The sequence below is a fragment of the Drosophila guanche genome, unplaced genomic scaffold, assembly GCF_900245975.1.
Source record: "Drosophila guanche unplaced genomic scaffold, DGUA_6, whole genome shotgun sequence".
Lineage (NCBI taxonomy): Eukaryota > Metazoa > Arthropoda > Insecta > Diptera > Drosophilidae > Drosophila > Drosophila guanche.
This window is the reverse complement of record NW_022995744.1, coordinates 3433016-3456275: the sequence shown is the minus strand read 5'-3', so window position 1 is coordinate 3456275 and position 23260 is coordinate 3433016. Positions and strand designations below refer to the sequence as shown.

At 45.6% G+C, this 23260-nt stretch overlaps 2 protein-coding genes across 7 annotated transcripts in view; one reads left to right on the top strand and one right to left on the bottom strand.

Moving 5' to 3' along the window:
* The window catches only part of LOC117580231 (teneurin-m), a 130800-nt gene that overhangs the window by 18592 nt on the left and 88948 nt on the right, over positions 1-23260 (bottom strand). For 4 of the 6 annotated variants that reach the window (XM_034266647.1, XM_034266648.1, XM_034266650.1 and 1 more), the window contains exon 3: positions 18547-18600. The exons of the other annotated variants lie outside the window; for them this stretch is intronic. In XM_034266647.1, the coding sequence (XP_034122538.1) occupies positions 18547-18600 (54 nt within the window). The remainder of the gene's footprint in view (positions 1-18546; positions 18601-23260) is intronic. 6 annotated transcript variants of the gene reach the window in all.
* Positions 21600-22624, top strand: LOC117580232. Its single transcript, XM_034266654.1, has 2 exons — positions 21600-21912; positions 21969-22624. The coding sequence occupies exons 1-2, from the start codon at positions 21646-21648 to the stop codon at positions 22413-22415; spliced, it is 714 nt and encodes a 237-aa protein (XP_034122545.1). The 5' UTR covers positions 21600-21645; the 3' UTR covers positions 22416-22624.

The following is a 23260-nucleotide window of genomic DNA, read 5'->3' as shown; positions in this document are numbered from 1 at the left end:
TCTGCTAACGACCCAATAGCCTTGGTATCAGATTGGGCTATCAACCCATCCTTCTTCCCCCCATAATGGAGGTGTCATGGCAACCTTAAGGCACCCCTCCCGACAGATCTCTTTTCGGTTCGTTGAATTCCCTCAACCCTCGAAAATCGAGTGTGCGCTAAATTTGCTACTTAATTGCAATCGAATGGATTTCAATGAACTCTTCGTTTGGATTAACCTGACAATAAATCAGTGGCAGGCAGGCAGGATGCGGGGTAGGACCCACAATTTCGGTTTATTAATTTCATTTAATTTTATTATGTGCATTCGACATTTTATGCAAAATATTTGGGATTAAGCCTGCGGTCGTTTTATGAGCACCGAAAGTAAATCGCTTAAATTAAAACAACACACAGCCGCCAGCCAGTCAGCCAGTCAGCAATTCAGCTAGCATAAGGCAGGGTTGGTCAGGGCAGGATGGGGTGGATGGGCTGGCAGGGGGATTGAGGCAGTAAAAACAATAAAAATATAAATAGTGTGGCCAACGCAGCTGGCAATAATGGTTACTGTATATTGTGGCACCCTCTCTTGCACATTGACGTGTGTCAACCCCTCTGTCTGAGCCACAAATGGAGGCAGCAACAAGCTGACGCAAAGCTCCACCCCCTGCTCTCTCTCTCGCTCTCTCACTCCCGCTCGAATGTGATTTATGCTGCGTGCAATTTAACATTTTTAATAATATTAAAATTACAAATTTATACACATTTCGCTTATGCATGTGTTTCTGTGTGTGTGTGTGGGGTCTCTTAGGTGTTGTAGTCCAATAAACACTAAGAAGGAAACACAGAGGGTAGCCAGGGAAGGCGAGTCGAGTGTGGCTTGATTTCGTTTTAATTGGCTTTCCGGGCGGCTGGCTTTCATATTCCCTCCTCGCCCACAATGGACCCTAAATAAAGGCGCTGCAAATTCCTTTGCTTGTAATTAAAAATCATTTCAAGTGTGGAAAAGACGCAAAGTTATCCGACCGAAGAATTAGACGTAGGCGTAGGCTTAGACTTGGGCATAGCTTTGCGAATAACTTTTTCTTGGACTCGGAGGAATCCCCTATAGGTATTCAATATTAGTTCTATCCCACACCCACACCCCACTCCTGAGACCTTTGGCCCACGCAACAATTGTGTGTTAAGTACTTTTTGAGTAATGGCCTCCCGTCTCGTACCGTCCAGTGGGGAGTCGCTTCGGCCCCAACCACCGACCAATTTGCATGGCCGTTAATGAACATTTGCTAATATTTTGAGCACTAAAAAACAGTGTCATAAAAAGAGGAGGCTCCTCCCCACTGGCCTCACAGGGCCCTCCAAAGCGTGCGACAATCAAATAAAAGTACATGAAAAGCACATAAAGGCACATAAAGGGGTATCCCAGTCGGTTTTCACTTGTGTTTGTTTTTTGTTTTCCTCCGCTTCTTTTTTCTTCTCGCATTTAATTGGTAGAGCGGGACGATTGCTTGAAACAAACAGGTGAATGGAGGCGGCGTGGGGGAAGCAGAGCAGCTCCCGCCATGTTGGTAATGGAGTTTGCCAACAAACATGGCCGCCGGGGAAAAATCACATAATTTACACGTTTGCATTTAAGTATTAAGTGGGTAGGGGACCCAGACCCATCCAGAATATGGGTCTGGGCCTGCTCCTGGGGTAGGATGGGGGGCAAAGTGTTTCGTTTACTTTTACCGCGTTTGTTTGTGGAGACCTCCGCACAGTTGTTCCGCTCTCCATGTGGAGGTATTTTAGGCAGAGTTTAATGTGCAGAGGAAGCAATTTTTGGGTCGACTTTATTGCCCCTGTCGTAGTCGTCGTCGTCGTCGGCGTCATCGTCGGTGTTGATGTTGATTTTAAAGCGTTTAATGGCCCCGCGTTTTAGAGTCTCAGTATCTCTCTCCTCGGCAAAATTGAAAACCCCCCCAAAAGGAGCCGATGCAGCAGCTGAAGCAGGAAGAAGATCTGGGTTTATATGTTTGAACAAAGTGTTGGGATTTCAAAAGATTTGCTTTGGAATTTGATGGGGTTGTTTCTTGGGCTGCTGGGGCTTGTGCTGAGCCTCCTCCACCAAATAAAGGCTGCCAGAAAAAGGGCTTATGATGGATTGACAATGGGAGGGCATAGTGCCAGGAGCGTTGGGGTTGCAAAATGTAGGACAAGGAAATGCGATAAAGGCCACTTCCACTGCCACAACCACAACGAAGCAAGACCACATCAACGGGTAGACAAAAAGTGTAAACTGTCATATCCACTACACATCTAATCCCGCATTCATGGCGGGGGTTATTATGTTAGACATAATGCAGAACTGGCAATGGGCCGAGTCCTGCTTCTAGGCCCTGCCACAAGGACTACTGCAGGCTTCGTCGGTTATAATAGGCGTATGTAAGTGGTCTGCAAATTGCCATACGGCATATGGCTGTTTCTTGCTGCTGTTGTCTATCCTTTTGTTGTACTCTGCTCCTGCTTATAATCAAAAATTCCATTTAAAACTTTAAACTCATTACTAAATGTTTAATGTGCGCTCGTTTCAGGCTCTGCCTGCCTTTTTTACTCGATAAATCAACACAAAAAATTCCGCAATTTGTTAGTCGCGCAAAAGGCAGCAACAAGACAGACAGAAAGACAGCAAGACAGACAGGACAATAAAGGGCTTGGGACGCTCTAACGATGCGGCAACCTGTCGACGTTCGTGCCCCAAAAGGGTCGCAGTCCTCGTCGCCATATTGTTTCGAGCAGGCGGCGCGCAGCAGGCGACCTGAGTACCGAAACACCGGAGCACCCAGTACCGCCTCGAGCACTAATCAAGTGTGTGGAGGACGAGTCGTGGCTTTAAAACCGATTGTGAGTGGCAGTTAGAGTCGCAGCCGGATTCCGTAGCCATATCCGGAGTCCCTGGCCTGCTTTAAGGCGGAAAGGAGGTGGAGGCAGGAACTTTCGGCACGATTTGCATGTAAATTAATTGCCCCTGTCGTGTGCTCAGCGCTGCTCTCCTCTCCACCCGCAGTCCGTGCAACGAGCTACGAGATTTTTTTGTGCCAGCTTAAGCAACCCTCGGGGCCAGATAAGTCGTATAAATTATAGCAATTTAATAAGTTTTAAATATACGCATCCGGCTGACTCGACTCGACTCGGTCTCTCTTTGTCTTTCTGTTTTTCGTGTCTCCCAAAAAAGTTGGCAAAATCCTTGCAGCAAAGTTTACTCGAATGGGGGCCAGACTTGAGACGGTTGGTTGTCCTGAGTCCCTGAGTCCCCGAGTCCTGCTGCTGTTGTTCCCTGGTATCGGTCTTGGTCTCGCTGCTATAACTCAAGACAAAAACTGTTGCCGATTAAAATTGTCGGTTGGGCATTAATTTTATGTCACGATGCGCTCGCAGGCAACGTGCCGTGTGATAAGGTGGTGCGACTCCTTCCCTCCCCCCAAAACTGTGAGGATGCTGCTGCTGCTGCTGCTACCTTTTACAGTTCAGTTTTGTTCTGGCTCTAAATGAGTTTATGCAAGTGTGAAAATAAGTCTTTTAATGGCCCGGGCGGGCAGTTAATGAGTTGAAAGTGGCGAGGCACGTGGATTACGCTCCTTTGTTTGAGCTCCTGGACTTCCCCCGTGTCTCTCTCTCTCTTTTTCTTCCTCTTGTTTCGCAGAGGGAGGGAAAACAAAACTTAATTTGTTGTTGCAGGTGAGACGAATAAATTATTTGATAACAGTTTCAGTTTTCCCAGCATAAATAAGATTTCCCGAGCATTGCCCTTTGTTTGCTCACGAAGGGGGGCTGGCTACATAGCAGGGGATGGAGCTGACTGCCTTTTGGTTTGGTTTGTTTGCCGTTAGTCGCATAATGCCGGACTTAATAGTGTAGGGCAGGTAGCTTTACCGTTTGTCTATTTTGATTGTTTACCCCATTCAAATATTGTTTTAGATTAAATTTTATGCCAACGATTCGAGTCTTTTCACGGCTCCACAACTCGTAACTAATTACCCCTACTTCCCCTCCCCCACCCACACTTCTTTCACAATCAACAATTTGTGTCGCCAATCACCATTTTCACATGTAATTGGACACGTAAGGATAACATTTCATGGCATCGCTCCTGGCACTTTTTCTAGAGAGAGAGAGAGAGAGAGAGAGTATGGTGGAGTGGCGCTTTTTGTGTCCCTGGACTTTTAGTGCGGTGTGTCCTGCGGACTGCCTCCTGCCTGCATGTAATTACAAAGCAAAACTTTCGCATATAATTTTTACAAAAACGCAAAAACTTTTTCAATAACGAAAAATTGCAAACAAAAAGAGACGTAGAGGGATGCAGACAAATGGAGAAATGGAGAGAACGACACAAACGGCAATGCCAAAAGGCAACTGTAAAAAAGTTGGCAATAAAAACGCCAATGGCCAGGAACGACGTCACACCACTGCACACGGCGGAGGTGGGGGAAGGTCTAGGTCTAGCCTGGCTTCTGGTGGCTACGTGAGGTGCCTGTGCAATGCAAATGTTTAATAAACTTTTTCAAATAAAAATTTATCTACGTTGACGTGCAATTTTTAGACCAATTAAACTGCTGGACAGTGCACAGACAGAGAGCGCTCTGCTACGTGCTGTCTCTCTCTCAGTCCCTTGCCGTGTCTTTGGGATTTCTGCGCTTTGGTCTGCACCTTCTCGTGTGTCGGAATTTGTTGCATACTCTGCTTATAATTACAACGCGTGTAAATTTGTGTTTAATTATTGTAGAAGGGCGGGAGCGATGGCTCTGTAGCTCCGCGTTTCCGGTTTTAAATTTAATTAGCCCAATGGGAGAGGGGAGGCGCTGGGTGATGAGGTATGAGGTGGGTGAAAACCCGCTTTTGGCAAACTAATAACAATAATTGCGATAAAGCCAGCATTAAATGCAATGCAATAAATGCGCGAAAAATTATATATGTTTTAATTACGTATTTAAATGTGTTTGTTTGTTGTTTCGGCCAAAGGTAAAAATAATATACGAATAAAAATATAAATACATAAATACTGGCTGCCGCCTTTTGTTTTCGATTTAATGAACTGTAAAGCGCAGCCATATTTATTGCTGCGGCATCTCCTTTTTTCTACCTTATTGTTTATCTGCACATTTGAGTTTCATTCTTTTTTCTGCTGTGCTTTGCTGTGGGTTCTGTTCTTTATCATTTTAATACATTTAAATGAAATTACAGCAAACGTTGTTTTTATCACAGTTATTATTTGTATTATTTCTGCTGTTTTTTTCCGCTGCTGATTTCCTCATACCCCACCCGATTCATTGCCGCTGGTTGCCTATTTTATAGTCAATAAACATTGTCAGCCTTATCGCCTTTAATTGAAATTAATTTCAGCCAATGTCCGAACCTGTGTCCTATACCTGTGTCGCTGTCCGTGTCGTTGTCGTTGTTGGTGTCTGTTGCCGTATCTCTGTCACGGACAGAGCTAGAAAGACAGTTCGCTGCTCTCTCTCTCTCTCTCTCTCTCTTTCTGTGTTGCAGTTGAAAAAACGGAATCAAGTCTCACAAAATATCACTCCCAACAACAACAAAAAAGAGTAAGCGGACTACAGAGATGTTCGTCACATCCATGACGGGCATTTAATCATTAAACGGCAGCCGCCAGGGCGGACATCAATTATTGTCTCATAAAAAGTAATTTATATTAAAATCAAACCGCTTATAATTTCATTATGTCGAAATACATACATATATACGAGTCCACGAGTGCACTGGCAGTTGGCCAGACGCAGGATATATGGACAGGAATGGGAATGGGGAGGAACGAAACGGAACAGACTGCGCAGCCATTAAAGTTTGCCGCGGCAGACATTTTGTAATAAAGTTTGTGTTAATTAACACAGCGGAAAAAAAAGAAAAAGAACAACAACATTGGGAGAAGGACACATATCTCTCCTGTACCCCTGTAGTGTCCCTCCCAGGACATGCACTTGCAATATTTAAATTCAATTGCATACTTTCGAGCGCACGGCCACTACCACCGGCCACATGGCGCATACTTAATGAACCATGGAGCTCGGGCCTGTTTCGCTGCCTATTTTATTTGCTCTCTGGATTGTGTCTGAAAATACCTGCATAAAAATAACACTAACAATAACACTCTCTCTCTCTCTCTCTCTCTCTATCTCTCTCCGTCCCTTTCTCGTTCTCTCTGTCTTTCTGTGTGGCATTGCGCTTTTCCGCTTTAAGCGTCGCACTAATAAAAATCATAGCCAAACAAAAAATTGGTTTGCCATTATATTTAATAAAGTTAAACTGACGGCGACAACGAGCCACATCGAGTGAGTGAGCCAACAATACAAAAAACGATCCCAGCTGTAGCAGGAACAGCAGTAAAAGGTACAGGATGCAGGATATAGGTGTCTGCGTAATTGCCAATTGGCTGCCCAGTGACGGGTGGGATGAGGTCAATTTCGGATGGATGATCCCGCAAACAAAAGGAACAACTATTGCAAAGTAAATGAGGTTTCGTGCTCGTATTCGTTCACGTAATCCTAATCGGCAAAAAACCATCCATGGGTGCAATGCAGTTTCCTTTTCCCCCCCCCCCCCCCCCCCCCTTTACTCTTCTGTAGCATGTTTCAGATTAAATAGATTAAATGCGATTAAAATTGTCATTAACATTTACATTTCCCCGGACTTTTGGCGTGTCAATTAATATTGCTTTAATGTTATTCCCAATAATTGTCATAATTCTCCATTTTTTCTGCCACATTTTACGCTAAAACTGGCCATTATTTATGAGTGGCTGTGGCTCACTTTTTGTTGCCATTTTAACATTTTTACAACATTTAATTGTTTTAATGTGTGCAACAATGGCCATTAAATATGCGTTAAAACGGCAACAACAGCAGCAACATCAGAAGGCAGCAGCATGAGCAGCCAGGCCAGTCAAATGGTTTTGACAGTATTTTATGTATTGTGAAATTATGAAATTAATACTTTTTCTATGCGCGCGCTCACCTCTAATTGTCAGCCGAATTAATTATATTACAATTTGACTTTTTCCACGGGGTCGCCCACACAAAATCCCCAAAAGTCAAGTTGATGTGGTGACCCCAGGGTGGGGTAATTTAATGGCAAAATATTAACTGACAAATGTTAAAATTATGACAATTTATACGGGCATGGCCCGTAAATGGTGGAATTTATTGGGCAATAACCGAAAGAGCGGCAGCTACGCAGAAAGTGTTGGCATATATTAATATTAATAACGGGTAATGGGAGCGACAATGGGGAGGACACTAATTCGGATTAGCAATTCCCGCTTTAATGGACTTTAGATTGCCTGTCGAATAGCTGCCACAAAATCCAGTAAGGTCCGAATGGATCGAAAATTTTCATTAGCAGGACAGAATTTATTAGCTATGAGCTAACTCGAATGACTCGAATATGATTTCATTTCATTTGCATTTTCGCATCAACTTTCCCCCCCTCCATTTCAGCTTTGTTGGCTGCTTCCCTTTTGACTTCCTTTTTTGTTGAGTAAACTTATTTATTACGAGATCATGGTGTGTTTGCCACGAACTAAGCTCACATTCCAGAGCGGCTGTTACTGCCCCACACACATACTCCTTCTGCTGCACTTTAAAAGCCATTAAAATATCCAACAGGCTACACAGGGACTACTGCCCAGAGTAGTGCATGGAACCCATAAAATTGTTGCCTTCCAAAGTGCTCTCTCCAGTCTGGAGCCAACGCCGTTAATTTCATCAGAGCTACTGGTAATTGCGTGTATGGAGTTGCAGTTCTCCAGCCTGGACCAGGGCCATGACCAACCACCAGCAGGCAGGGCATGAGAAGGAGTAGGAGCAGCAGCAAAACCTGCAACTCTGCTCCTTGTTTTGGTTTCTGTTTTTGCGTTGCGCCCAAAAAATATGCAATAAATGGGGAGCCATAGCCACAGCCACGGAGGCAGGGAATGGCAGCGGACTGCCGCAAAGGGTGACTCGTGGATGCCGATGCCCACAGACCGACCGACTGGCTACAATTTATTATATTAAGTATTAATGTTGGTCCTCTCCAATCCTGGGCCTCTTTCTCTCTGTATCTGTGCGTGGGTCGCAGGGAGTACACAGAGTGCGGTGGTGTGTGTGGGTGTATGCGGCGCACTGTGTGTATGCATAATCCGAAAGCCAAAAGTAATTATATTAAGTAATTGATGAATTTGCCTTTTTCCGCGATGAACCAAGGCCTTTCTGCAGCGTCTCCTCTTCCTTCAGCCAGGGCGGATATGCCTGGTATTTGGCCACTGCCAGACGAATGGCAGACAGAAGGATGTAAAGACAGACGCTCGGTCGGATGATGGGGATAGTTCGGGGCAAATACAATTTAATAAAGCGGCGAATATAAATTTATTGTGTGTCATTTTAGGCGCACATTGCGACATCGCCAAACGACAGACATCCCCCTTCCTCGCCACAATCGGCTGCCGCTCCACAATGACCGACAATTTTTTTATTTCTCATCTGATGGGCGGCAATTTCCGGCTCTCAGTGACGGTGGGGCGTGGCAGCCCGGAGCAAAGCTTTAAGAGGTTTTCCAAGATACTTTTTTTGTGTTCGGGCCTATTTTTCAAGATTTATTTGCACATTTTAAATTTGATTGAAATAAATTGTTGTGCTTATGGAGATATGCACTCGTGTGGGGGATAAACCCATTTGCGGGGGTTGCATTCCACATTCCACATTATATATTCCCTATTTCGTATTCCACATTCCGCACTCCGTTACGGGGGCGGGTTTTCGTGTATTTTCATGTCACCTTGATGGATGGCGCTCAAATGGCCTTAAAGTTTCGAAAGGCAGAAAAATGCAGAAGCATTTTTAGAGAAAAAGAAAGAGAGATAGAGAGAGAGAGAGAGAGAGAGAGAGAGGGAGAGAGAGTGCGCGAGAGAGAGCGTTGGTCGGTGATAAATGGAGTTTACCGTGCTCCAAGGGGCTCGCTCTCTTCCAGAGATCTACAATACTTCTGGACTCATTAACAAATCGAAAAGGAAAGAGTCGACGGCATGGCATGGCATGGCACAGCGTTCCTATATATTTTCCGATAATGGCACTTTTTATGGTCACTTATCGCTGGCGTCGAGCACAATAAATGTCAGTGCAGAACAGTTTTCTGTTTCTCTTTGGAAAGTAAGTGAATATAACGACGACTCCCCGCCGAACCGAAACTTTTCGCGTACTCTTATCGAAGCGGCAAAGGCCGAAGGAAAGCAAATAGAAAACCCCGAAAAAGAGAAAAAGTTGCTCGAAATTTATTGGGGAAATTGGCCAAAGTCGAAGCAGCAGCAGCAGCAAAAGCAGAACCACAGAAGAAGAACTTTAACGAAACGATACCAAACTTTATTACTCAATTACAAACCCATCAAAATGAAAACGAAACGAAATGAAAGCAACTTCTGGGAGCAGCACAGCGAGGGTACGAGGGGGCGTCGAGTGAAATCCCAAAGATAAATGAAATTGATAAGCGCGTAATTTATGTTTGGATTTCGTTTTATTCTGTCATTAACGCACAGTTGCCTTGCTCTACCCCCTTTCCGCATGCCACATTGATTGGTGTACGAATATTTGTGTTGTTCTAAGCGGCAGGCACGCTCCTCCTTCATTTGCGGAAAACTTGCCTCGTATGGGGGCAATAAAGTTGGTCAAGGCGAGACAAAGAGAGACGAAGAGAGAGAGAAAAAGAACAGGTCCTGCCACACACACGCGCACATACATACAACAGTTTTGGGCACACATAATCGATCAAAAGCGAAACGATTCTAAACCGATCGGAATTTTGCATTTTGTGGCTTGGTTTCTGCGGGTCCATTGCCAGATGTATTCGTTGCGTGGGGACAGGGGCAGCGGCGAGGCAGAAGCACCAGCATTATGCATAAATAATTTCGAGGCAGCGCACACAGGCGAGCGGGTATCAACAAAGGAGGGCGTTGCATTCGAGGAGGAAGAGGAGGAGTTCGAGTATAATGAAAAATTGAAACATGAAAATTGTCAAAAACAGCGTCAGCAGCAGTGACACCGGGAACGGGAGCGGTGGCGGGAAGGGGCTGATGGACGCGAGAGGGAAACGGCAAGCAGGCACATTACCTGTCAGGCTCGGCCGGAAATGAAATTTTGCAATGATAGCAAGAGCAAGAAGAGAAGAGAGGTGTGCACTGGGTTCAACCGCATACATCAATGAATGCATAGAGATAGACCGGGTGTGGGTGTTGCTGTGGGTGAGACAGGGCGAGGGGGCAAACGATGGGCGTCTGACAATTTTGACAATTTTGACAATTTTCATTATGCAATAAAAATGATGGCCTTTGACTAAACTGTTCTACTCAGTGCTCCATCTGTCATATTTCTGTGTGTGTTATATGTCCCCAACCAAACCCCAGAAAGTGAATTTTAAATGCAAAAAAATTAGAGTAGGGGAAAAGGGAATGAGAAAAATCTGTACAAAATGGCAGGACATTGCCATTGAATTTTGTAAATGCGGGCGAACGAGCGAGACGGGGACCAGTGGGGACTGGGAGCTGCCGGAAGTTAATTGAAAATGATGATAACATATGGACAAGTAATTGTTAGTGAGCTGGTGCATGAAGATGCGGCAGGGATTGAATTAGTGTTTCCATCCGCTCTAAAATCCACCATCCCTCTATAAATGGCATCCTTCCTGCATGCTCCATCTCCGGCCAAGAGCAAAGTGAAATTCATTAGCGTCACGTCTGCTCTGTTAGCACCTGTCCGACACGCACTCCACGCACCAAGAAGATTCCGGGGGCTATGAAGGTTTGCCAGTAGCAACGAAAAATCCCACTAAATCAATTCAATTCAATTACTAAACGTTCTCCCCTTCCAATTAGCTTTCCTTATCTCCAGCGCGTTTTATGTTGCATACTTTTTGTAAAGGAGGCTCGAAGCGCAGGAGAGAACAAAAAATTGGCTTTTAATCAGCGCCCCGTGATGTCGGCTTAGCGGCTGATTGGATTGTGGCAACTGTAGAGGGGAAAGAGTAATGGGATGGGGGCAGATAGAGGGCGTTTTTTTGTACATCTAATTAAAACGAAGCCAAGGCAGCCCAAACCCAAAGTCAAATCCAAATCAAATCGACGACAGCAGAGACGAAGGTTCATCTTCACACGTATCCCTCCTCGCTCGTTCGCAGAAACAGAAACAGAAAGAACCCTAAACGCTCCCCAAATTAGCGGCAAGTGTTAAACAAAAACCTCCGTAAATTCGGCGGTAATAAATCTTGGCCTCCACTCCACTTCAGTGTTCAACTTCAATTTCAATTTTTCGCTTTCAAACCACATACAAGAAAAGTGTAATTAGGAGGGACATTTTTTCACGTTTCTTTTATTTATTTATTTATGTGCGCGACGAGTTTCCTTGTGATTTGAGTGTTGCGGTAATTAAAATGACATTATTCAAAGTAAGTTCCAATGCCGGGAAAAAGGGTCGTCGCCATGGCGCTTCGTGTCGGGCCCAGATAGGCGTTTATTACTCAGCGACAAAGCGGATAATGTCTAGATGGTGGGTTTGAAAGGGGTTTGCTTCCCCTAGGAGAACCCGAGAACCCTCTTCCGAGGTTAGGTAAGGAATCAGAAAACGATTAGTCCAAGATTTGACTTTGATGGCTGCTTGGGCACACTGCGCTTAGGGGAAGGACAACGCCAGCCCCCTGCAGACAAATTTAATCCGCGTCAGTTCAATACACTTTTGTCTAGCCTAGAAATCCATTAACACTCCATAGAACCGGACGGAACCGATCGATTCGCAGCTCCCAGCACAAGAGATTTTCGCACACATTTTTGCAAAAAAGCAAAAACAAAAACAAAACAGAAACAACACAACGCACTCAAGTGTGGCAGCGGAGAAAGGGTGCAGCGAGGAGCAGAAAGCAGGAAGCGGGTAGGAACTACTATTTTTAATCACTTCACCAGTTTTCACCAGTTCAGTCGGTGCCGCCTAAAGAGTACACAGACAATGACAACATTTAATAGATTGCCGAAGCGGAGGCCTGTCTGGGGGTAGAGTGGGGCATAGAAAATGCCTAGGAAAAGCAAACAGAGGGAAACGCATTGAAAAAAGCAAGCCTCATACCTCATGGCAGAGACAAAAGGTCTGGCTGGGTTCTCGTTCTACCTCTCTCTTACTCTCTTTATTCTCTTCGTCTCTTTCTGAATTTTTTTGTTGGCCAACAAGGGGTTAACTTGTTCCATGAGTCACTCAATGAATGAATGACTTGTTACAGGGGGAAGGAAGGTTGTTTGCCTGGTTGGGGTATTTATAAAGATATTTCTCCCCCTTCCTGTCCGTTGGCTGTTTGCCGATTTCGTACGCTGATAAGCATGAAAAGAGCTCAAAATCCTACCCCCATGCCCTCCTCCTGCACTGCCACGCTGCATATCAATGAGGTGAATTGTTTTCTTGGGGATGTGTTGAAGCAAATGCCATGGCATGCACCTTACACTCCATTTTAAAGACGTTTAACAGGTTTTTTTTTGGTTTTTGTTGAGGCTTGCATGCGTCATCGGGATAACCTTTCCGTGCAGCGTACTTCATATCGCATAGGGCACCACCCCTACCCATCTGCTGTGCGTGGCTCCACGTGTTATACATTTGCATTTGACGTGTTTCCAAATCCATCCGCTTGTTTCCTGCCCCCACCCATTACAGAGTGTGCAAAAAATAGTTTTGCTTTTGATTTTTTAGCTATGAAAATTGCGCAATTTTTCCTGCTTTGCTGTGTTCTGCACTGCTCTGTTTGTTGCGTGGCATTTCCCAGACGCCGCTGCTTATAATTGCTCCATTAAAATTTGCTTATAGGTTAAGTTGATGCCGTGAGTAGAGTCGCGTCCTGCGAGTAATTAGAATGTCGGCGAAGTTGCCAGCCGTCGGAGTGTTACTATTTTTGGATCCACTTAGTTATTCCAAGACGTCGTCTCAACTGGCTAAATCCACACACAATTTATAAAGGTGAATCGCGTTGGACATTCCGAACAAAAGGTAACATTGATCGATGGCACAGCTTTCCCTTTTACTCTCTTTCTGCCTCCTCCTCTGACGCTCTGTGCTCTCCTGTAATTGGCATAGATTGAAGACTGACCCAAACGCGGACCCAACGCATCATTTGTTAGATGACTCATGCTAAAAGTGAAGCCCCCAATCCCACTTCCCTTCGCAGCACCCAATATTCTCTACCATCAATAGGCAAAGGTCAGCAAAGGTTAGTCCATGGGCCTCCTAATGGAGTTTTCTTTTCAAGCCATGCTTAAAAGCAGGCTGTAAAATGTTTTTCTTCGTTTTAGAAGGAAATTTAATATCATCGTCCTACGTCCTTTCTCCTGCAGTGTAGACTAAAAGGTTTCCACGACGCTTTTAATTACACTTTAAACAATAGCTGCACGCAGCACCGCCCCCTGGGTACATCCTGCCACCAGGAGCAACCCTTGCTCTCTGCTTTCTCCGTTTCCCTCCGCCCATCCCAACACTCCCGCTCTCTGGAAAATTGCGAACGTTTGCGATTTGCGCTTGATTAAATTCTAATTATAAAGCGTGCGTATTTCCCTCTTTCTCCTCTTTCTCCTCTTTCCTTTTGCTTTCCCTTTCCCTTTCAGCTTTGCCTCATCGACTGCTGCCCAGTTTCGGTTGGGTTTTCCTTTAGTTCTTTTTTGTGTGCTGGTTGTTTACCATTTTCCATGATTTTTACGACATTTTAATGATTTTCACTGCCAGTCAGTCATTCTGCCACCATCGCGTGCTGGGGCTTCTGTCCGCTTTTCCTTTTCCTCCTACTCTGCCTCCGCCTCCGCCTCTGCCTCGGGTTCGGGATGGAATCTGGGTTTCCACCAATTTTCCTTTTGACTTTTGCGTTTTGTGTGTGTTTTTCGACAGTTTCTTTTCTACTTAAACTCGCATTGGATTGGTTTTTGGGGTTCGGTTCGGTAATTTGCTAGCTCTCTCCAACTCTCCTGGCTTCCCTACCCCTGCCGCTCACCGGCCGCTCCTCATTTTGTTTACTGCTAATGCGACTTTTAACGCTGATTAATGTTTTCTTTTTTACAGTTTTCCTTTGCCATTTTCCACGCCCCACACACCACACAGTGCCGTCAGTTTCAGTGCGCTCCTACCTGCCCAATTCGTGAGGCAGATGCAAAAAGGGAGGGTGAAGGCTCTGTTTGTTCGTTCATTAAATTCATTCGAAAATGTGTCCATTGCGACCACAAACAACAGTCGAGCAGTCAAACAATTTGGCCGAGAGGCAAACAAATTGTTTGTTCGGCTGTCACATGTCAATAAAATTAACACTTTAACAAGAGAGAGGAAGATAGAGAGAGAGAGTGGAACACAAGGAATATACAACACAGACATCGTACACATTTAACACAGTCCCACAGTTAGCTCTCGGTTTCGGACAGAGAAGAAATACCATTTTGTTTGTTGTTTAATTAAAGCAACAACAGCACATAACGCATCGAGAACTTGCGACATGGACAATGATTTCTTGACAGCTCAGAAAATTCAATATTTTTCAGCAAAATGGAAATGTATTCAGAAGACAAGGAGACAGAGAGCGGGAGAGAGTTGCAGCTTTTATGCATGAAAATGAAAAAATAAGCAAACGGAGAGGCCGAAGCTTTTGATACGCTTTCGAGTGGAGTCTTTCTATGAAAGAAGAGTCTATGCTCAAACAGCTTCCTATACCCGTAATACACTCGCTAAAGTTGCAGAAAATAGTGGAATGCAAATTGCATTAAGTGCTCTGGGCGGCAGAGTCTGGCAGAGACTGGTGACAGGTGTGCAGGGGGTGAAGTTCAAATCATTTGCTAGTAAATTCAAAGTTTTCAATACTGTAAAAAGTCATTTTATAATTGATTATAAACATTTAAATATTCAATTTGCCACAAAACGGAAAAACTAAATTTATAAAAAACTACCTGAAATGGGGAGCGAAAAAAGTTCGGATGTGATTTGCGTTCTTTGCGGGACAGTACGTCCAATAGTGTGCTCTGCAATTTTTCGCCTCATTTCCGCGCTCTCTTTTTATCACACTAATTTATTGAGCCGATTATAGGGCCCACCCAGGTGGGGGACGTGCATTATTATATTTTCCATAATTTTAATTAGTTGATAGTGCCAGGAAAATAATCGAATTTTATTATTCGTCGTGTGGCAGGAACGCTTTTTCAGGCCTAAACACACACACTGTCTGTTTTGTTAAAGCCATTTTAAAGCCTTTTGTGCATCGCCTGGACAGGAAAAGCCTCGGGGAAGCATAAAAGAGAGATATAAATGGGGGAGAAATACATATGTATATCCAGGCCATACGAGTATATGCGTAAATGATATATTTATGTATGAAATGTGGACAGAAATTAGGTGAATAGATAGCTGCATATGTACATAAATATGTACATACATATTTGAATTAGTGTACATAAACGTGGCTTTAATTGATGGCCAGTGTTTTCCTTTGAATGCCATTTTCAAATAGATATTAATCAATGTGTGAATGGATTATTTATGGCCAGAGGTCACTCTCGGTGGAGATTTCTTCTTTTTTTTTAATCCCGAATGAACATCTCAAATTCTGTCAGAACTTTCCCAACTGCAAATTGATTCACCCTGCCTGGTGTCTGCTGTCTGACATTTTCTACAGGCACCTGGAAGCATTCAATGCAATGCGGCACATAATGCACATATAATGCCAGCAAAGTCTTTTGTCAGCAAACACATTCTCGAAGCCGAGAGTCAAGCCTCCTCCTATGTCCTCCCAAAATATGTGCACGCAGCTCACGAGTGTTTGGGCAAGAGTTTAGATAGAGAGAGTGAGCCACATGGCCAACAGAATTGTCACTACAGAATGGAAGAGGTGGAGGGAGAAATAGAGCGAGAGAGAGAAAGAGAGAGAGAGAGCAACTGCTGTTCTGCTTGGGAGCCAAGGCAATAAAATATGAATTTATGGCCTATTTGCATGGCTTTTTGGACCAGTGCTCAAGTGCTCTTCTCTTGACCAGAGACAATGCAACAATTCAAGGATTTTTCTTGGCTATCCGCAACGAGGGTCTGGGTCTGCAAATCCACATTAAGGCTCTCCCCAAACTTGCAGCTTAATGAGCTTTGCACACACAAATCCAATACATATGCTTCCCCCAGTAGTACTGAGAAAGTACTTAAACATTCACCCACATCTCTCTACGCATCCCTTTCATGTGTGCATGGGAATTCGTGTTCTATAAAGATTTCATATAAAGCTGAGAGCAAAGCCAAACTTAACTTGGTTATGGCTATGGCCATGGGTATTCTTCGGGCTAGCTGTGGCCAAAGCAGTTTATGCTGCATCTCCATCTGCAGCTGCGGTCAGAGATGTCATGGCACCCAGACGAAGCCAAAGTTTATGGCGTGTCCCCATCCCCAACCCCAAAGGGAGATATTGAATGCACAAGGACGCACAGTTTCTAATTGACTAACGCAATTTTGGGCTCAACTGTACGCAGGCCACAGGCACCATCCACTTTCCATTTGCCCACCCACCAGCCTCCTCCCCCCAGCTGCTTGTGTTCTGCTGGCGAAAGTTTAGTGTCAAATGGTTAAATTCGATTATGAGTCTTAGTTGGGTGTTGGGTGATGGGTTATGGTAATCGAGTTTGAAATACTTCAAAGTTTCGATCATAATGACGATAATGTCCTTGCTCTCTCTGTGTGTGTGCGCTCTTGCCTCTTGAAAGGCTTTCAGCCAAAATAGTCGTCATAATAAACACGGAATAGCCCTGGCCTGTGCCACACAGGCTGGGGCGCGCTCAAAAAGTATGCCATGAAATATGCATAAAATCCAAGCCCAATCTCGCCTGCTGCCTGCCCCAAATCGCCGCAGTTTGTTGCAGTTGCCAAACGAGCTGCCAAATCAAAAATCGCTGAGCGTGTGAAGTGCCAGCTGGCTGTGGCACAGAGACTGAACAGAAGGAAGCACATGACGATGAGGCGGAGGCAGGCAGCACAAACGAAATGCACATTAGAATGACAGCAGAAATGGGCTGAAAGGCTTTTTAAATTTCCATTGTAGCATGTTGCAGTTTCAAAATGTTTTCGGGTCTGTTCTCGATTTAATTGTCCCCAAAAGCCTCGAAATTATGCAATAGCTTCAGATGAAATTGGCCGCAAAATAAACCAGAAATAAATTGGGGAAATAATTTCTGCGGCACATCATAAATTATGCAAAAATTCAATCTAAATTAAACATCAAAAACAAATACAAATACAAACACGCCCATCGTTGCGAGTCTGTCGTGTCTAGTGGGGCATGCTCATTGCGACACATTCGCACCTGCAATTAGCTCGATGGGCCCTGCATTCGACACAGCGACACACCTGCTGCAGCAAACCCCGCACCCCTTTTTGTGACATGCCACCGCGCGCGCAACTCGCCTGACCTGTTCTGTCCTGTCAGTCAGTCAATGCTGGCGGCAGCTGTCCAAAATGTAATATTTAACGCCATTTTATGCAAATTGAAATTATGTTAATGGCCAGCGAACCAGCAATTGATGATGACGTTTGCTTCTCTCTACCTTTGCCTCTGCCTCTGCCTCTGTCACTGCCACTGTCCGGGGTAAAACGATGACAAACCAACCTCGAAATCATTCCCATTGATTCGTTGGCTACCTCACTGTATCGCTTAAAGCATGTTGCATGTTTAAGCATCTTTTTCAGCCTCTGTCACTGTTTCTGGTTCTGCTGCTTACTGTTTGAATGAATGCCCGGAACTGTCTGTCTCATTTGCATTTTAATAACAATAATTACAATAATGTGCAACAATAGCTGCAGGAGCAGCAGCAACAGCAGCAGCAGTAACGATGATAATAAGCACATCAAATCGTTGAATGCCACACGTTGAGGCTGAATACCACACGCATCCATATCCCCACCCATCGGTCTCTGGGTGCTGCAGTTCATCATCGTCTCGGAGCACATGGACAGTCACAGTTACAGTCACAGGCACAGGCACAGTCCCAAGTTCTCTTCAGTTCTCATCAGAGTCACGTTCCGTCTTCTTCGGTATGTGCAACATTCACATCCCCAACCCCTTGGGTGCTCCTACTGCTGCTGCTGTTGCTGTTGCTGTTGCTGCTGTTTGCTGTCATTAACATTTTGTTTATATTTGCTTAAATGTGCGGCGCATCCTCATAATTAGTATGCATGTGTGCGTCGGGACTGTTGTTGCCACCGCATCTGTATCTGTATCTGGATCTACGTATGACTCTGTCTGTTTCTGTGTGCGTGTGTGTTTTGTGCGTTGCATTTGCAATTTACTTTTGTTTGGTTTAAAAAGCGCGTTAAATTTGATCATTGTTGCCGCGAGCATTGTTTGCATTTCCTCCATGCCCCTTCCTCCGCTCCATAGACAGAGACAGATAGACAACAGAGAGGGAGGAAGGCTCTCTATGCTCTCTCGTTTCATTATCGCCAGCCCTAAAATCCAATTCCAACCATAAACAGGACAATATTTTGCAGGATTTTCCATCACTCAACACACTCACCAGCCCAGGGGCACACAACACGTGTTGTAGAGTCATAAAATGGCATATACGTACCTAAAAAGAGAACAAGAAAAGGTTGTTAAATTAGTAAGGAAGAACCTAAGATGCTTTTTGGGTAAAAAAGGGTCCAGGGAATCAATTGGGACTGGGAGACTGAAACTCGGACCAATCGACTTGTACCTCGGATGACAACGCCTAAGTGGGGCTTAAAAATTCAATAAAAAATCACTTAACATTCCTTAAGAAGCTTCCACAAGAGCTACACACACACACACACGAGTGCACACGCATGAGCTTACAGAGAGAGATACAGAAGAGAGGGTGTGTGTATTTCCCGTCGAATGTGCGCTGTCAAAGCCGACAAAAACTGCAGGAAACTAAAGCAATTTCAAATTGAAAACTGCTGCAAATTAATCAAATGCCTTTGTAGATAGAGAAAGCATTCAGCATTGCAGATGGTAGTAAGCGAGATGGAGGAGGGAAAGGAGTGAAAGAGAAAGAGCCCAAAAACGGTCAAAAGGCAAGTCTGGCAAACAAAACACGAAAATGTCAGTCAGTCGCAAAGACAGAGAAGCGAACGATAAAAGCCAAAGGCAAGGCATCATCAGTAGAGGAACCGAGGGAACCCAAGCCCCCTAAAGGCAACAAACCGGCCCCCCGCCGCTCCGCTGCAGCGAACAGCCTTAACAGCCCCACCAACCCTTCCGTTGTCCCTTCTTTTTCCACATATACTCTATATACACATATACATACATATATCGTAACGCATTAAATCGATAGCACGATTTTTCATCACGCACAGAGCACCAGTCCCTGTCCCTGCCAGTTCCAGACCCCGACGGGAAACCCAAAACAACTGAGTGACTCCCGAGTTAAATTGTCAGTTTCATTACGTGGCAGCTTTCCCGGGCTGCTTCGGCATTTTTGCTCCTTCATTCTGTTTTTTAAAGCCAAATCACTACGTCTGCGCGTGAGTCTACCCTACCATCCCTGCTCCAGCGGCTGCTCCTGTCAACCACCCACCCACCCAACGCCTCTTCAGGATTGCGACAAACGATTTTTCAAGCTGGCGCTTCATCGTTCGCATCGTTTCTGTAGCTCTAGCCAAAGCTTGGGGCTTTTTCTGTTCCGTTCTGTGGTTGCTGCGCACCAAACGAACTCAATTTTCGGCAGAAGAAAGAAAACGCATCGCAGGGCTCAAGGGACTCGACGAAGAGTACTCGAGACGCTGGCGAGTTCAACAAACATTTAACTGATTGCCTGGGCGTGCGTTCCGCAGTGAGTTCTGCCCCCACCTTGGCTCCAATGGCTGATTTTTTGATTTGCAATACACCTGGGAGGCAGCCCCTGGCCAGACCAGGACACGAAAATGTTTAGCTTATTTGTTAGCGCTGGAAAATAAATTGTCTGTGCGTGCGGTAATTGTAAATTACGAACAGACACAGATACGGACACGGCAGCTCCGACGGGGGCAAGTGTCCGTAAAGTAGCCGGTGTTATTGACACCTCTCCATGGCGCACTAGTCTGCTATGAATTTTTGATCGCCTCTTGCCAGCAGCAAGTCAGTGCCAAGGGTCGGCCCAATAACCTAACAGATGCGGATGAGTGCTGCAGACCGCACTAAACTAGACTTTTGATTGGAAATCCCCAAACCAAACCAAAAACCGAGCCAAGAAGGCCTCATCCTCTTAGCAATTCAATCGGGAGCCACACAGGATAATCCACTTTGGGGAGGAGCCCGAAAGTAGACAACAATTTCTTTTCAACTTCCTGCTGACACAAATCCGCCACAGGCCATAACTCAAACTATCTCCACCTCAATGTATGTATGTATATACATACATAAGCATGTATGTATCTGTGGACCCACGTATATTTGGTATCCTTGCCTAGGCAGAATCAATAACCATAAACAGAAATTCCGTATGCTCACGAGCAGGAATCATATAAAAAGTATGCCACATGCATGGGGAAATCACTAAATTCAGCCCAAGGCAACGTGTACCTCATCATTTATGTGGGTGTGGGGCGGCAGCCCTAACTCTGGCAGGAGCTGGCAGGAGGAAAGCCAAAAAAACTATCCAAGGCCTCACGTTGATAACTGGGAGACTACTTATAACGGCATGGGAAGGGACTTGGCTGGGTCGCTCTTGTACTCCCGACTGCATGTGACATTTGCATGCTTACTTAAACAGCAAAAAGCAGCCTCAGCGACAGCCGTCGAGCCTGGCACGTCTGCGTCAGCTCAGAGCACAGAGCCCAGACCCAGACCCTGTCTGAGCCACAGCCAGAGCCATGGCTATGGCCATAGCCAGAGAGAGAAAGAGAGCTGTAGACGGCGGAGCCTTCTGGTGTTGTCAGTAGGCAGTCGGAATCCTGTCGACGTCACATCACCACACACGTGTGTAGTAAAAATCAGACGTGTGTGTGGCGCGGCTCCGGGACTCCAGGACTCAAGGACTCGACGACTCACAAGTCTTGCCTTCCTTCATGTACTTTGATTGCTTGCACGTTACCCGTACAATTTTCGGTATGATGGCGGCAACATTTCATGATTTCTTGTACGTGTTTCTGCCTGAGAGCACGCGCCCCCCGACCCCCCCCCCCCCCCCCCCCCCCCCCCCCTCCCTCCCTCACCGTGCTCTGCCCTCAGACTTCTTTCCGCCTTTCGAAATGTATGCAAGCACTTTTTGTATATGACGCCGTTGCGCTTTGGGTCGTGGTGGAGCCCGAGACCGAGCCGGGCCGTGTTTGTTTGCCTGGTGACTGATGATGGTGTGCCCTGCCCCTGCCGCCGTCCCTGCCGTTACCACTGGGTTCTGCCTTCATCTTGGAGCATCAAGTTTGTCCCGCTAATAAATCAATGAGGATTGTGCGGCTGTGCTCCACTCCAAGGAGGCTTTGATTTATGTCCATCTAAAGGGTAGCTTTCTGGTATCCAAAAAAGGATTCCTAATTGAAGTGTGAGTGCCCCTTGATTGATCAGTCATTTCTCGTGTGTGTCCGACTGCCTCAAATTGAGAGTGTCACAAAAGTGTTTTAAAATTTGTTTTAGTATTTATTTGTAGTCACTTTTGTTGGTTTTGTATTTTGCCAAAATGGAGGTGTCTGTGCCGTCTCCCGACGCTCATTGGACACTGGAGTTTAGGGATATTGCCAAACCCTTTCCACAAGAGAAGGTAGCCAATGCCACCTTTAAGGTCATCCGCTTCTTGTATCCACCCTTTGCCCTCGGCATGGTGGATGTCATTCCTGTGGTGAATGATCCCCAACCCGATTGTGCCAACATTTTCCTGGTGCTTGGGATCGCTTTTGTCCTTGGCTTATTGCTTGTCTATGTGACCTACACATGCAAGTTTCCGGTGGTAAGTAGCGGCAGATTATATTATAGTCTTTATGCTAATGCTAATTGATCCTCCAGAAACCCTCGCCATCCATCGAAAATCGGACGATGGAGCGTAGGGGATTCTGGGACCGCATTCCGTCTCGTAGGTCTGGTGGGACTACCGGTGCGGAGTATCTGCGAATTTTAGACATGTACAGCAGGCAGGCGGCAGAAAGAGACAACGAAGATCGAGTTCACCGAAATGTCAGTGAAGAGGGTCAGCCAGGAGCCAGTCACATTCGCAGTCAGAATGTCGGTCTGAGTGCCAATCACAGTCGCATTCGGAGTTCCGGTCCGAGTGCCGGTCCGAGTTCCGGTCCGAGTGCCAGTCACAGTCGCAGCCCGAGTGCCGGTCCAAGCGCCGGCCCGAGTGGCAACTACCAGAAGACCATCCCGTGCCAGTTCCACAAAACTGAGAACAAAACGGAAATCGATCTGACAGACCTTATCGAGCAGATCGACGAAACGGTGCAGGAGCGTTAACCAGCAGTACACCCCAACAAATCCCCAACCAACCCCCCCACCCCCACCACCTTACACCTTACCTCAAGAGATCTCAGGTTAGGTTTAGGTCTCCAAAGCGATGAGAGAGACAAGTTTCTATCGCTTGCGTAAGCTCTTCCAATTTTCATTTAATTTTTGAGGACGTTTCTCGTTCTGTGTCCCCCAATAAAATGAAGTGATTTGCGTGAGTTTTATGTGTCACATAAACACCCATACACACAAACACACGCACAGAGGAAAGACACTGTACATGGGATAAGTCGGTAGAGGGGTAGGTAGAGAGCTTGGGCAATCATTTGGCAGCGCATGTGTCGGATTATTTTGTTGGTTTGCGTTTTATTTAAATTTAGCCTCCATCTCTGCCTCTCTGGCTGTCTATCTGTAGGTCTGTCTGTCTGTCTGTCTGTCTGTATTGCTTCGTGCGCGGTTGGTGAGGAGTGGGCGTCTGTTGTGTCACCCCCGAAAAAGCTGACAGCCGCTGAAAAGTATGCTAAGCTTTTACTGCTCCTTTTTTGCGGCTCTCTTGGCTTGGTATGAAAACAAATTAATGATTTGCCAGCAAGCAAATAAATCAAAAGCTTCAAAGCAGATCTCTGGCTTAGCTATTGGTCTGTGGGTTGGCGTGGCGTGAGGGGTAAGGAGGAATGGGCCGAGATTTAAAGCTCTGTCCCTGAAACTTGTCACGACTCCTCCCAAAACCACTTTAAAGTTGGCGACGTTCCATAGTTTTTATTTTGCAGCTTTTTCCACTCAACTAAGCGCATGCATTGATGATATATCCCCAGCCGTTTGACACCCTACCGCACACCCCACCCATTGTGTCC